This window comes from Panthera leo, chromosome D4, assembly GCF_018350215.1.
Source record: "Panthera leo isolate Ple1 chromosome D4, P.leo_Ple1_pat1.1, whole genome shotgun sequence".
Taxonomy (NCBI): domain Eukaryota; kingdom Metazoa; phylum Chordata; class Mammalia; order Carnivora; family Felidae; genus Panthera; species Panthera leo.
In genome coordinates, this window is record NC_056691.1 from 28,092,799 (window position 1) to 28,108,972 (window position 16,174).

The 16,174-nt window shown below is 47.3% G+C and overlaps 1 protein-coding gene across 6 annotated transcripts in view; it reads left to right on the plus strand.

The window, feature by feature from the left end:
* Positions 1-16,174, plus strand: part of DAPK1 (death associated protein kinase 1) — a 188,752-nt gene that overhangs the window by 140,829 nt on the left and 31,749 nt on the right. For 5 of the 6 annotated variants that reach the window (XM_042912400.1, XM_042912399.1, XM_042912397.1 and 2 more), the window contains exons 16-19: positions 145-342; positions 2,188-2,385; positions 6,664-6,762; positions 13,952-14,029. In XM_042912400.1, the coding sequence (XP_042768334.1) occupies positions 145-342; positions 2,188-2,385; positions 6,664-6,762; positions 13,952-14,029 (573 nt within the window). Of the gene's footprint in view, positions 1-144; positions 343-2,187; positions 2,386-5,419; positions 5,627-6,663; positions 6,763-13,951; positions 14,030-16,174 lie in introns of those variants that run through there. The other variant, XM_042912401.1, reaches the window with a different exon arrangement.

Sequence of the window (16,174 nt, forward strand, 5' to 3'; positions counted from 1 at the left end):
TTTTTTTTTTTTTTTTTTTTTTTTTGCCACGAGCTCTTTTTTCTCTACTGCCTTGACTCGGCTGCCGATGTTGGCTGGAACTCACTGCGTCTGTACGGTGTTCTCTTGTGTTCTCCTCCTTTACCTGTGTGTCTCTTTGGCCAGGAAGAAGAAACCCCCTTGCACTGTGCTGCCTGGCACGGCTATTATTCTGTGGCCAAAGCCCTTTGTGAAGCCGGCTGCAATGTGAACATTAAGAATCGAGAAGGAGAGACGCCCCTCCTGACGGCCTCTGCCAGGGGCTATCACGACATCGTGGAGTGTCTGTCTGAACACGGAGCCGACCTCAATGCCTCCGACAAGGTGGTTTGTGGGTAGATGTATCACACGCACTGGCAGGTGATCCGGCGGGCTGATGGGACCACAAGACTCCTCCATTAATTACCTACAATAACAAACTGGAATGTAGCAAATTACAATGGTCCTTTCTCTTCTCTGTTTGATAATTAATTATTAATCTATTAATATGAGATTCTGTTTGACAATTAATATTCATTTGTGGCATGTTAACACTTTATGGTCAGATGGCTCAGCTGTCTATTTTATGTTCTGCCTTTTTAGCTTTGAAGCAGGTATAGGAATGATCACTGGGCCTAAGACAATCTTCAGTTAGGACCAAAATTGGCAACTCTCTATTACTTTGTAGCAAAACAGAGAAATAGATGGTTTATTTACTTTTATCGCCCGCTGTTTCGTAAAAAGATAAAAACCACTCTTAGTTGGCTGATAATTGCAACTCTAGACCAGGTGCTCCTTTATTAATTAAGCAAATTCAGCATAAACTGTTTTTGTTTGTGAGCTTGTACTTAAATGAGGCTGTGGTGTTCTTCGTATCGTCAAATTTGGGATATTGTAGGTAAGTTAGGAACTGCCATTTGTGGAGTGTTTTCTTGGTGCAGAGAAGTGGTTCTCAGTTGGGAACAAGCTTGCCCCAGGGGGGCATTTGGTGGTGGCTGGAGCCTGGTTTTGGTTGTCACAGCCAGGAGTGAGGGTTACTACTGGCATCTAGTGGACGAAGATCCGTGTGCTTTTGTTACACATCTTACAACTCCCAGCACAGGCCCCAGATGTCAGTTAGTATACTGAGGTAGAGAACCCTTAGAACAGATAAGTTACAGACATGTCCCCAAACTCTCTACGCAGCTCACGAAACTCAACCTGTCTATTCGCCAGGGGTTCCGTAACAAGTGGAGGGAATTCCCAGGCTGGTCTTTTGTGGGATGCATCGATTCAGCATGTTTTATTTGCCTCTGATATGTATGACAGCCCTTGAGCACATCACTTCCCATGGCTTTCTCAGTTTCTCCCTGGGTAAGAGAAAACAGGCTTTTTTTTTTTTTTTTTTTTTTTTTGAGAGAGAGAGAGCAATTGCCAGCAGTGGGGAGGGGTAGAAGGAGAGGGAGAATCTTAAGCAGGCTCCATACTCAGCGTGGAGCCTGACTTGGGGCTTGATCTCATGACTCTGAGGTAATGACCCTACGCCAAAATCAAGAGACACTTAACTGACTGAGCCCCCAGGCGCCCCAAATGATAAGGCTTTCTGCTTAGGAAGTAAGTGAAGACTGCTGAGCAAATGTTTTTAAAAGTGGTTTTCAAGGCACCTCGGTGTTTCAGTTGGTTAAGCATCTGACTCTTGATTTTGGCTCAGGTCATGATCTCATGGTCCTGAGATTGAGCCCCGTGTCGGGCTCCACCCTGGGTGTGGAGCTTGCTGAAGATTTTCTCTCTCATTCTCTCTCTGCCTCTCCCCTGCTCATGCTCTCTCTGTCCCTCTTTCTCTCAAACAGGATTTTAAAAAAATAAAAGGGGTTTTTAAGCGCTTGATAAAACAGGCCATTGGAGAGCCAACAATTACGTAAGTTCTATACATTTAGAGACAAGAAGTGTTGGGTCTTTCTGTCTGACTGTTAGGGCCACGCCCGAATTAGTCAGGCTGATGGTTAGCTTAGTCTGTGGTTGTTCAGAGTGGGGCACACAAAACCTCTCCCCCACTCGCCAGGAGTAAAGAATGTGTTGTAATCCTTCTTCGGGATCTGCAGTAACAATGCCATTGGCCAAGTAAACTTGGCCCAGTGGTGGCTGGAAAGGCAGGTGGCCAGGCCCACGTGCATAAGGGAAAGTGCTCACGGCCCCTGGTGTTTGTTACAGGACGGACACATCGCTCTTCATCTTGCTGTGAGACGGTGCCAGATGGAGGTCATCCAGGCTCTCATCAGCCAGGGGTGTTCTGTTGATTTCCAAGATAGGCACGGCAACACCCCCCTCCACGTGGCCTGCAAAGATGGCAACGTGCCCATTGTGGTGGCCCTCTGTGAAGCCAGCTGCAATTTGGATATCTCCAACAAGGTAACCCTGGAGGGGATCCCTTCGGGGGCCAGCAGGGCGTGTCCCTCCACCTGCTTCTGGGTTTTCTCCAAGTTTCTCTTCGCGTCTCTTCATTGTTCAAAGCCAGTGTTACTCATAGGGACCTGTTCTGTTCTGGCTTGTAGAGCTGTCTACATTAAATCATACTTTACATTGGACTTTTGAGTAACTTCGTGAAATAACAGAAAATCATTACATTATTAAGTACTTCCTACCTAGCCAGGTTGTTACTGATGAACATCAAGAGAGGGAGAGAGAGAAAGGGGGAGTGTGTGTGTGTGTGTGTGTGTGTGTGTGTGTGTGTGTCTGTGTCTGTGTGTGACCTCTTGTAGAAGAATCCCAGAACATCAGTCAAATTAGAACATCTTTTTGCAGTACTAAATCTCCAGGAAAACACCTCATTGAGATTCCTAGGACCAGATTTCTCTTCTTGGCTTTCTCCCTTGAGAGTTTTTATGGTCAAACATTCAGAACACCTTTTTTGTGTTAAATAAATTTAGTAAGACCAAGGGAATGCTACTATTTGGTGAATACTAAAGAAATGAAAATAGTCACACGATGAAATGAAAAAACCCCATATGTTGACTTCTAGAAGTTAGCTAACACCTTTCCTTTTCCCTGAATACTATAGAGACTTTCATTACCAAATAGGACAGAACAGTTGTATATTCATGTGGTTTAAGGCATGTAATTGTACAAAAGGCAAGCACTACTCTTTCACGATTGTGTTGAAGACAAAGTCCAAGTTGAATTAAAATTTTGATTGTGGGAAGTGTTTGTTTATAAATGGCAGACACGATGCCAGCAGAATTTTCTCATGATTTGTTTGAGGTAAGAGAATTAACAGCTAAAATAGCTGGAAAATTACACGTCTACAAAAAATTATTCCTCTTGCCTATTATGTGATTAATTCTCATGAATCTTGAAATCAGCAGTCTTCACATTCTGGAAATTTGAAAACACAGGATCATAGGTCTTAGGCATTAGCTGCTGTGCTGGTTGCTTTCTTTGTTTATCCCATTCTAATCCTGCCAAGTCTGTTGGGTAAAGTGGCTTAAGGGGAAAGCCAAATGTAATATTAAGCAGCATCAAGATCTTGGCTTTCCTTCTAGGAGTCTTTAAACGAATAAAAAATGGCTTCAGGGAACATCATGGTACTTACTTGAATACCTTTGGACTTGGCCATAGTCCACACAGCTGGCCTACTGTGTGCACAGAATCTGGGATGAACTGTCTCCTGGGAAGGTGGGGGAGCAGAGCGGGTGACTCATGGTACTGGGCACTAAGTGAAAGAAAGGAATGGGTGTTCACCCCGCGCCTAAGTGCAAGCCATGCACTTGCTAAGTCTGCTTTTTAAAATACCCAGCAAGATAACCCTAGACTTTCATGTTTAAAAACAATTGACTTATTTAATGGGAAGGCCTCTACGTTGTTGAGGCTGCAGATGGTAGTTCATACATACCCACACACACTTGCTTTTACCATATTGGGCCACACAGCAGCACAAAGAGGGCATTCTGTAGGTGATTTTGTCACTGAGTTGAGCTCAGCTGGAGCTCCACAGTGTCACCCTCCTAGAATCAGCAGCCTCGTGTAGACAGTTACTTGGGACCCTCTTGGTGCAGCAGCGAGCTGACTGGCAGCTCCACGTGGAGCCAGAGACGAGGTCCCCAGGCCGCCATCAGTGTTCAGGGACTCGGCACACCGTCACTCCGTGGGCCTCACACCTTCTTCAGTGGGTTGGTGACATCTTCGTTTTTTCCTTCCTCTTCCCAGCGAAGACAGAAAGCATGTTGTACTCATGCACGCACCCGTGCACACACAGGCACACACACAGAGATGCACACACAGACACCCGTGCATGCATGCACACAGACCAGCACACAGACACGTGCACCCACAAAGATACACAGACACACGCACATAAACAGATGCGCACACATGCAAACACACAGATGCGTGTACGTGCACACAGGCACACGGACATGCACATAGACACGCACAGACTCACATCTACAAATGGGCACACATACACACACACGCGCACATGTGGACATGTACACGGACACACACACACACATGTACATATCCAGGCGTATGCGTGACAATTCCGTGCCCAGTAAGTGTGTGTTAGTGCCTTTCTCTGACAGTACTGTGCCAGAGCAGGATGAGGGGCTTGTGGATAGCATAGTGAATGGTTCGTGCCCCCAGGTGTTTTTTGGTGTAGCCGGGCTCATGTTGCAGTCACTGCTGTGAAAGAGGCACCAGGTGCTATGGAGATGCGGACATCTGCACATGAAAGAAACAGAGAGAGCTTTTGGATGAAGGAGAGAGGAAAGTGTGTTTCAGACCAGGGGAAGTGTTTGTGTATGTTTGGGGGCTGTCTGGCTGCACCTGTAGCTGACGTGGAGTGTAGGCATTTAGGGAGGCTGGCAATGGGGCAGAGAGAGAAAATGCAGGTGGAAGGGGACATTGGGTCCAGAAGGTGCAAGACCTTGACCGTAAGGCTCGGGAGTTTGGATTTGGTTCTGCCAGAAGTCGGGGCCTTCAACATGTAAACTTCCTAGTCCTTTTTCTTTGTTGTCCTTTTTCCCTTCCATGAACGATACCTCCCATTGCCAGGCTCCTCTTCCTTACACAGAAATCCAAACACCTTGCTACATCTTCACAACTTCTTTTCCTTCTCACTGTATCTCTAGGGTATTTGATCTCTGCTCCCTAGATCACTCTAGATGATAGTAAACTAACACAGGCCGGTGCGCACATTGCAGCATTGTTTGTAAGGGGCAGGAATGGAACCACCGTAAGTGTCCATCTTCAGTGGGCTGGCTGAGTGAATTGTGGCACATCCACATGCCAAGTGTTACTCAGGTAGCCGAAAGTACAAATTAGAGATAGTCACCGGCCCCGCAAGGTGTGTGCCATGTATTACTAGGGGAACATAGCAAGTGGCAGGCTAGAAAGTGGAATATGTCTTGGCTTTTCACATTTTTTCTTTCCTTTTGTGGATTCATAGCTAAAAGCTTGGAAGGCCGGGCACCAAAGGATCGAGCTGGAAGTGCTCTGAGGAGGGGAGCCTGGGGAAGGGGATAGAAGGAAAGGAGCGCCTCTCTTCTCCACCACGGATCCTATGTGTCCTGCCACGTCCTTTGCACTTTCTCTGTCAGCATGTGTTCACTTCATAACAAAAACTTACATTTGCAAATAAACAGCATAAGACAGATACCTGAACTTCCTCTGCTTCCAGTATCCACCAAGGATACTTTTTTTTGTGGTTCCCCCAGGGCAGAAGAAATACCTAACAGTTCTGTTTATTAAGCAGTTCAGTCCGAACAACCTAGTAAGAATTTATGTCCTAACAACTCAGTAGCTGTTGGGGAAAAAACGATGCCCACAAATGGAAAGAAAATGAATATTTTCATTTCATTCTTCATAACCACACTTGCATGCTGATGGGATGTGTGTGCTGATTGGGCACCTCACAGCTCCTCAGACCTTGAACCCAGCCAGGCTGGACACTGCATTACTTCCTATTCCACACCCGTGTTCTCAGGGTACTTGTTTCTTGTCACAGTAACCACCAACCCCCCGCTGTGCAGATACGATGGCATTGAAAGGAAGGCAGTGTGATCTAATGCTGAGACCCTAAGCTGCCTGGAGCGAGTAGTTCACTTTATGTCTGAACCTGCTGGTTCCATCAACAATGTAAAATATTCCTCAGTACCCCATGGATTCACTGCAGCGCCCTGAGGTGCCTTGGCACACAGTTTGGGAACCACAGACATAAACAGTGGAGAGCATGGTGGGCATGGCTTTGCAATGTCACCTCATTAGATCGACTTCACTGGCTATCGTTCCATCCCTTTGTCCCTTGCAGTGTCTAATTTGAACTGTGGTGCAGATCTTTCTGGAACCTTGGGCCCCTTAATAAGAACCCTGACTCATGCCTCCTTTCTACCAGCACAGGAGGAGACTTGATTTAGTTATCTTATGATAAGCCTCCTACTCTTTCATCCTTTGCAGTTTTCTTTCAAAGTGACTCTTTTAACTGGAAAATACTTCAACACATTCCTCTTGGCTTGCCTCCCCCCAGGAGAGGGAGGGTTTCTGGAGAAGGGAGTCCACACGTCCTATTTCTTCTGGGGGATCCCAGATCCCGCACACAGTACCGGCCCATGGGATAGACTCCCGTCAGTGCCATCCTCAGAAGCCATTGTGAGAAGGACTCTCTTTGGGCTTTTTTTTTTTTGTGTCTTCCAGTATGGACGAACGCCTCTGCACCTTGCAGCCAACAACGGGATCCTGGACGTGGTCCGCTACCTCTGTCTGGCGGGCGCCAACGTGGAGGCGCTGACCTCGGTGAGTCACTTTCTGGCAGGAGAAAGCCACGGAAAGCCGTAGAGAACGTTTCGGGCCTCAAGGGCATCGGGGAAAGGTATTGCTTGGCAACTGCATCTCAAGCAGACAAGCTGCTCTTAAGCTTTGCTCCTGCAGTGCCGTTCCGTAGACAGTTGTCCACACAGAGCCAGGGTGATAGCTGGTTATGCTCATTGGTGCCAGGGCCCTTGGTGCTCTGGGGCCCGCACTGCCAGGAATGCCTGCTGTTTCCCGTGCTACACAGCAGCGCCTTAGGGTGTTTTGTTAGATATGTGTGTTTTCCTTTTCTAAATGCTCCCCCTCCCCTACAACGGCTCTGGAGGTGCCCTGGGCTTTGGGGGAGGAAGGAGGAAGGAGTCTCAGGCCTCAGGGTGGGGAACTGCTTACAAGAGCTGTTCTCTCTTGTTTAAAAAGTCTGCCTTTCTTATTTTGTTCCCGGCGCCTCCCCACCCCTCATTCCGTGCCTGGCACCACCCTCCAGGAGGAGCCCTTTGATTTACAGTTCATGAAATACCAAAGAGGGAAAATACATGGACTGATGCGATAAGATGGTCATTTTACTGCTACAGTGAAATTTTATCATTTGACTTGTTTCTGGCCTGATGGTAGGTTGAGTCTGCTAAACCTCACTAATGCTTTGCTGATGTAAAGTGTGCATCTGAGGAAATCCATTGGGATTTTAAAATATGGCAGCCAACTTTGGGAAAATCAAGACCTCATTTCTTGGAGAGTCATGTAGGGGTTGGCAAACTACAGGCCGCAGGCCAAATCCAGCCCGCTGCCTGGTTTCTGTAAATAAAGTTTTACTGGGACCCAGCCATGCTCATAGTTTACAGCCCACCAGCTGTTTCTATAAATCAAACTTTATTGAGACCCACCCAGGCTTATTATTTACATATTCATGGCCACTTTCATGTTATAAGGGCACAGTTGAGCAGTTACGACAAAGACCCTATGGCCTACAGAGCCCGAAGTTATCTATTCTCTGGCCCCTTATAGAAAATTACTGACCTCTGGTCGGAGACATTGCCTCCCTGACTGTACTGATGATCCTTTGATGTCATTCTGTCCCCACAAGTAGTGGGCCCATTCTCTGTAGTGTCAAGCCCTGTGCTGGGCTTTTCTGCAGGCCCAGTGAAGGCCAGTGCTCTAGATGGGATTGTCCCTTTCTCAGGGTACCTCCTTGCCCATCACAAAACCCTGCGTGGCCATGTGTGGGCTTCTAGGCCTCGTGTGCCATTATCAAACCCTGCCCAGCCATGTCTTGGCATTCAGTTCAGTTACTCCACAATAGAGTATTTATGTGCATTTTTATGAGGAGAAGTTTGTTTGTTTGTTTGTTTGTTGTCACAAATGTTGCCTCATAAAAAACAAACTGTCAGGGATAGCTCTGAAGATACCAGCTGCTGATTCTGCCACATCTCACAGGTTGGGGACGCTAACATGTGCAGCCCTAGGCCTCTGCTGGGTCCCCAGTGCTGCCCCATGACCTCTGTGAGCCCTTGCCCACAGCAGCTATTTCCTTGCCTCCCGCGAGTGGCCTCCCCTCCAGTGAGCCCTCAAGTGTATCTCCCCACTCATTCTCTGCTCACCACTGGGCTTCCCTGCTACCCGGGAGTCCACTCACACACCTTACTCCTTTCTTCATTCCCCAAATACTAGGCATGTACTGTGCACCAAGCACTGCTAGGACCCAGGAACACAGTGGGGCACAAGCAGGTGATTTCTCCTCCCTCAGAAAACTTCCAGTCTCCTGACAGAGAGTCAGACAGACCCACAAGCCACAGCAGTAAATGTACAGTTAATGGGGTCTCCAGAGGGTTACACACCAGGGCCCTGAGGGAGTTTCCACGGGTCAGGAGTGCTCCTCAGGGAGAGTGTAGGGAGCACCCTGTGAGAAGCCACAAGGCCTTACAGGAGCCTGAAGGACGGTGGGCTGTAGTACAGCATGGCGGGCCGGGATGCACAGGGCCAGATTGCGCCCTGCCTCCCAGGCCGTGCAGTAGAGACTGAGGGTCTCCCTCTCCCAGTTGTCTTAGGTGTCCAGCAGGAGAGGGGATCATCATGGAGACACCGTGCTCCCTGCTGACGACATCTCTAGCAGAGCCCTAACACGCGTAGTCGTGCCGCCCTTAATGTGCCAGAAGCCATATCCAAAAAAGAAAAGCAACGGAAGAAATTAATTTCAGGAATATATTTTGTTGAGCACAAAACATGCAAAATGTTATCATTTCGATCTGCAATCTGTATTTTAAAACTACTGAGATCTTTCACATTCTTCTGGGCCTCATTTCAAGCATTGAGTAGTCAGGGCTGGGGAGCAGCCGCCTCCTTATTGGCAGAAAACAGTGCGGGAAGGTGGGGGGGCTTTCCTCTGCTTCTGTCCCCGCTGCCTGAGCCCCAGAGTTCTGGTCCTTAACCTCAGCTCTCGACCCTGCAGCGCCCCCTACTGGTCGCCTTACCTCTTTTTCCGGGGCTCTGCCCCCCCCCCCCACGCAGTCCCTGCCGGACTCCAGCCTCTAGGTCCAGTCCCCAGTCACCTCCTGGTCTCTCTCTCCTTCAAAACTTTTTTATTGTAAGATATAACACAGATTTTTTTTTTTTTTTTTTTTTTTTTTTTTTTTTTTTTCAAAGCACATGAACAAAAGTAAAACTTACTGAATTGTTATTATTATAAGATCAGCACCTTTATAAGCACTCAGGTCAAGAAATAGAACCTTAAGGTCACCACCCCGGGACCTGTCTCAGTCGCTGCATCACCCTCCTCACAGCATAACCCTGCCCTGACTTTTGGGGCAACCGTGTCCCTGCCTGTCTTCGCACCAGCAGCGTTTCCTGCCTCTGCTCGCCTCTTCCAGCCACGCATCCATCTCAGTGGCCTCCCCCATTCTCACCACCCAGGCCTGCAGCTGCTCCTGGGCTCAGGCCCACCTCCCCGGCTCTAGCCTCGCTTGTCCCGGAGCGCCCCCTAAGACTCCTTCTGGGGGGCACCACCATCACAGGGTCCCGGCCCCCGCGTTCGTCCTCTCCCTCTGGCTGTGCCCGTCTCTGTCAGTATCTGACCTTTGCAGGGGGCGTCAGCATGTGGCACGTTGCCCAGTCCGGGGAAGGGGAAGCTCTGCTTGCCTCTCCTCCCCTGCATCCTCCTGGGGACCACATCCTGGTTTCCTCTTGGTCTCCTAGCACTGTGTTCTCTGGCCTCTGTCTGGTTAAGGACCTCTGTGCTTACCCCAGGACCAGCTCATCCTCAGATCTGGGTCTGGATCACCACATCTATGGTTCTGGAAAGAGCCAGTGAACTCCGACCTCCACTGCCCAGCCTCACCCTTCACCCGTGTCCCCCCTCAGCTGGACCTGGCAGAACAGGGCTCTATGCAGGTCGTGGGAATCCCCTCACTCTCTCCCACCTCATCGAATTGGCACATGCTCTTTTTTCCCTCTGGAATCTCATGCGTTTCCACCCCCTCCTTCCCCTGCATGTGGTGCCTGTGCACACACACCCCTGCTATAAGGTAACATGATGTGCTCCTTCTTTCAGAGTAAGAGACTATTTTAGTGTTTATTTTATTATTTTTGAGAGAGAGAGACAGACAGAACATGAGCAGAGGAGGGGCAGAGGAGAGGGAGACACAGAATATGAAACAGGCTTGAGGCTCTGAACTGTCAGTACAGAACTTGATGAAGTCTTGAACTTGGGAACGACCAGATCATGACCTGAGCTGAAGTCGGACACTTAACCAACTGAGCCACCCAAGCGCCCCCAGAGTAAGAGACTTTTAATGCCTCGTGGCAGGCACCCAGGCACATAGTAGCAGATGACATTAGTGGCAGGAGGATTCTGGGACACTAACTCCTTCTCATCTTTCGATATTAAACTGGAGGCCCAGACAGCCTCCTCTTTCCCAGCCCCCTCTGGCAGGTGTGATTTGCTCTCCTTTCTTTCTCTGTTGGAATTGGCTGCTGATCCCCCGTGAAGCTGTGAACCCTTGGCCATGATCATGTGCTATTTGTTCTGGTCTCCTAACTGATCTCCTTGCTTCTACCCTCACGTGTCCAGTCTGTTTCTCAGGCAGCAGCTTGTGTGACTCTATTCAAATATAAATCAGAACATGTCCCTTTTCTGTTCAGACCCCCCATCAATTTAGAAGTCCTTATGTTGGGGGTTCCCTTAAATCTCAGCCCCTCGCATTGCCTCCCTGACACCCGTCTCTTGCTCCATCTCTTCCTTTTGACCCCCCTGCACCGCATGAGCCATATGAGCTTCTTTGAAGTTCTTTAAACATGATAGCCATGCTGCTGCCTCAGGGCCTTTGCACTTGCTCCTCTTCACAGGACTTTCTTCAGGTATCCAAATGGCTTGCCCTCTCATCTCTTTCAGGTTTCAACTCAAAACATCACCTTCTCAATGAGGCCCTCCCAGACCACTGTTTGTAACCAAGAAGACACTAAGGGTTAGAATTGCTTGTGGGAGCCAGCAGGGGCCCACGGTAGAGCAAGGCCAAGAATGCAAACTTCCAGCTCCTACCCCATTCCCTCCGAGAAAGGCTGAATTCTCAGCTCTTTAATTAATAATTATTGTTGCTTCCTTTTCCACGACTGATAGTCTGTTCTTTCTATTTGGTTTTCTCTAATCTGCTCAAGTGGTGAGGGTGTCTGTTTCTGCCATACGGATGAAGAATTTTCCAGGAGGCCGAGTGACTGAGCACGTAGCTGGTGAGGGACACATTCAGGACTTCAACCTGGTCTATCTGACTCCAAAGTTCTTTCTACTACACTGACAGGCTTTTCTTTTGGGAGCCTGAATAGTGTCTCTTAGGGCAAAGCATTTTGCAAACTGTAAAGTGCTGTATAAATGTAGGACATGTGGTTGATGGGGGTTTTCCTGTTGTTTGAAAGGCTCCACGATGGACACTAACTTTTGCCAGTGAAGGTCCTCTGCCTGTGTCATGTGCAGACCTGGGGTCTCTGAGAGAAGTGCTGTGGCCAGAAGGCACACAACTTCAGTCAAGGCTCAGTTTTTCCCAGTGGGGACAGTGGTTCCCAAACTTTGCTGCACGATGGAATCACTTGGGAACACTTACAACCACAGTGTCCAGGTGGCAACCAGACCTAGAGAAGCAGAGTGTCCAGAGGGAGTGGACATGTGCAGGCACTGGGAGGCATTAAGGACCCCAGCGATTCCAGTGTGCGGTCAGATTTGGGAACCACTAACCTGAAGCCTTTTCTTATGTCAGTAAGGATCTGGGCAGTTGGGCATGAATTCCTGGTTGGGCTGTGGTGTCCAACAAGATCCCTAATTGACCCCAAAGCAAACGAGGAGCCCTCAACTGCCCATTGGAGACACCTGGGGACTTTAAGGGAGAGCGAGAGATGGGTGGGAGACTGCCTCCCCAGAGCACCCACGTGAGCTTCCAGCTTCGGCCCAAGGCAGTGGTTCTCAACCGGGGCCATCTCGCACCACCCAGGGAATGCTTGGCAGTGTCTGAATGTTACTGGACCCCCAAGACCAGGTTTTTGAGTCTCAACCCTAAACTTGAGAGAAAGTAGGCAGGCAGAACTTATTAGAGATAGCCTGTGTATGAGGGAGCCAACAAGCAGGAGGAATGTTGCTCCCAGAAGGGACAGCATGCAAGGCTTATAAAGGCACGTTTCCAAAGGGTGAGAGCAAGCAGTGGGGAAGCATCCTTCAGTCCCACAGTCATTATCTTGTGGTTGTTACTTTTTAGTGGATACAAGACAATCACAGGATGCCTTTCCCCATGTTCAACGTTACTTTAGAACTCCTGGAAAACAGAAATACTTGTGCAAGGAGCCTTTAAATTGCTACTTTAATTTTGCCCAGACCACCGTTACTCCCTAATGGCTCTCATCTCTCCCTTGTTCTCCCTTCCAGAAGGAGATTTTTGTCTCTAAGCCTATGGAAACATTTAACCCTTGCCTTAGGCCAGTGGCTTTATAGGAGTTAAGTCCCTTTTGCTTTCCCTATATTGTCTCATGAAGACACTTTGGGTTGTCACGTGTTTGGAAAGGCGATGCTGCTGGCATCTGATGCCGAAGCCAGAGATGCGCTAAACATTCCGCATGCGCAGGACAGCCCCGCCCACACAGTAGAGATTGATCTGGTCCCAGACGTCAACAGTGCTGAGGCTGAGAAACGCTGGTCTCATGAAACCCCGCGCATGGCTCAGATTATGACTCGAGTTGAGAAATTCAAAGATGTGCTGTGAATCAGATTCGGGCGTCCGTGAGCTTCCGTGGGAATGGAACTTTAGCGGTTACTGATAAACATTGAGAGAGGGGCCGAGATGCTTCTAACTCTTCTTGTTGAAAAGATACTGCATGTAATTGCATGGAAATTGCAATTTTCTACTTTCGAATTTGTAATGTCTTTAAAACTGCAGCAGAACAGTCCCAAAGCCTCCATTTCCTCCTTGGGGGCACGCGAACAGCCTCCGTGCCTGCCTCTCCCAGGCGACTCCGAGGGTCAGTGCAGGCACAGCCCTGAGAGCTGCACCAGGCGCATGATATCGGGAGGTGCTCCGTACGTGTTAGCCGGTGTCGTGCTTATTCATGGCACAGAAATGGAAGTGAATTTGCTCGCTACGAAACTGCAGCCCTATGAAAATTCTCTAATTGAAAGGTGCTGCAGACTCTGATGTCCTTCTTTTATGTTCACTGAAACTCTTTAGGTCAAAATGGTCCATAAAACTAAGCCTTTTCTTTGAAACGCACAGTTATTACCAGTAACTAGCATCCTATGAGTGCTGAGGTTTGTTCTTAGAAGGAATTTAAGTCATTAGCTAGCACTAACTAGAATTTGGCATCTGTGAAAGTCTTCATTGTCTGCTTTATTGGAGAGGGGTTCAGGATTTGGGGTAATCTGCTCGCCAACGAGGTGCCAAGTGTGATGAAAGCTTGTGGGTCTGAAACATCGCACCGATGGACTTCAAGGCACCAGTGCACAATTTTTTCCTAATTCTCCTCTTCTTTTCCTGGGAAGCCCAGTGAAATAAGGATTCTACAGAAGAGAAAGAATCTAGGACACACTGTTTATCCACCTTCTTTGTTTCTGACGCCTGTTACGCCTGTTTCTGCCTCCGAAGGCAGAGCTAATGTATGGAACAAACAGCTCTTGTGCGAAGGAAAGAAACTAATCCTTTTTCTCCAACAGGATGGGAAGACAGCAGAAGAGCTGGCTAAATCAGAACAGCACGAGCACGTAGCAGGTCTGCTTGCAAGGCTCCGGAAGGTGAGAAATGCTGTTTATCGGTCTGAAATTCTCTGTTTTATATGAAAAGGTCTGCCTTTTTCTTTGTAAAGAATGAGATGAACAAAATGAGGCTTTGGGCACACGGGTTATTTGAAAGGTGTCTGTCCCTGTCCTGTGGCTTGCATACAGTTAGCGTCAGTGCATCAGCTACCTATCAGTTTCCTCTTCTGTGTTTGGACATGGAAATCATGTGACGTCCTTACAGTTGCTATGCCTGGTTTCCCTCCTCCCGCCCTCTCTGTAATAACCGTCCCCACAAAGTAGACAGGAAATGAGAAGGCTGACTGCTTCTTTCCTTCTTAATGTGTTGAGCCCCCAGATATCACATGATACGCTCTGATCCAGGAAACACTGTTGCTCTAAGGTTTAAGGACACAGGACAAAATGAAGTAAATGGCAGATGTGTCTTTCCAGCCCAGATCATAACAATGTGTATCAGGAGTCCTCAGAATTAGTCACACCCTTTAAGGTAGGAACTCTGTGTCTGAGACTCTATCCTAAAGAAATGAAAGAAATGCAGGAAAAAGTGTTTTATGCATGCAGGTTTCATTGCAGTTATATATAGTTATATATATAACTATATATATATATATATATATATATATATATATATATATATATATATAGTTATATAGTTATATATAATACAATAATAAAAATCGGAAACAGATGACCAACAATGATGTCTAGTAAATTGTTATACAGCTACAGGGTAGAACTGTTTTTGACCACTAAAATATTTCTGAAGAGGTTTTAGTAACAAAAGTTCAGTGCTTAGGATGTTGCAGGGTTTCAAAGCAGAAGATAAATTATACATATGCACATTATAATCTCTCCTGTATACATAGAAATACATAGAAAATATTAACAGTGGTATTTTGGTAACTAACATTTCCTTCTGTAAACATTACTATATTTTTTCCAAATTCCTTATAATATAGGTGACCTTAAATAATACAGATTTGAACCGTACAAAGTCCACCTCTATGCACGTTTTTTAAATAAAGACAGTACAGTGCTGTGAATCTATTTTCTCTTCCTTATGATTTTCTTACATTTCCTTTTCTTTCACTTACTTTATTGTAAGAATATAGTCCATGGTCCATATAAACATACAAAATATGTGTTAATCACCCGTTTATGTTATCAGTAAGACTTCCAGTCAACAGTGGAGTGTTATTAGTAGTTAAGTTTGGGGGGGGTCAAAAATATATCTAGATTTTCAACTGTGTGGGGGTCCAGCACCCCTAATCCCTGTGTTATTCAAGGGCCAACTATAATCATGTAGTAATTTTTCAAAGACAGACTTTCTAGAAATAAATAATAATTCAGTTGATTTAAGTGCTCAATGGAAAGGGATTATCGAAAATAAGCTTGGGGTATCCCATAGATGTCCTGCCCCATATGAATTGGAAAGTGAGGGGGTGCCTGGGTGGCTCGGTCGATTAAGCAACTGACTCTTGGTTTTGGCTCAAGTCATGATCTCACAGTTTATGGGATCAAGCCCTGATCAGGCTTTGAGCTGGCAGCTTGGAGCCTGCTTGGGATTGTGTCTCCCTCTCTCTCTGCCCTTTCCTCAGTCTCTCTCTCTTAAATAAATATATATTTAAAAAAAAAACAAATTGGAAGTGTCCTGGGAGGGATGATCACCTCTCACCCTCCACAGCTACTGAGAGTCTGAATTTTCATAGTGGTCCCAGGGTCCTGGCCGTGGGGCGGGGGAGGGGACATGGGTGCAGTAATTTCCTTCCCAGCCTTGGAGTTGAGCTGGGAGAGATCATTCTTCTTCACACCTTTGTGCTTCGGAGTCTGTGAGCTGGCTGCAAAGGCAGTAGGAAGATGACCCGTGAAAACAGATGTCCCTGGCCACTGCAGGGATTCAATGTGCCCTTCCTTCTGGAAATTCCAGAAAGAGAAGTCTGGAAAAATGTTCTTAGCCTTACTCAGATGTTCTTTTTTTTTTAATCTTTAAAAAATGTTTTTTGTTTATATATTTCTTTTGAGAGAGAGAATGCAAGCAGGGCCAGGGCAGAGAGAGAGCGAATCCCAAGCAGGCTCCACATTGTCAGCACAGAGCCCAGCGCGGGGCTTGAACTCACAAATCGTGAGATCATGACCTGAGCT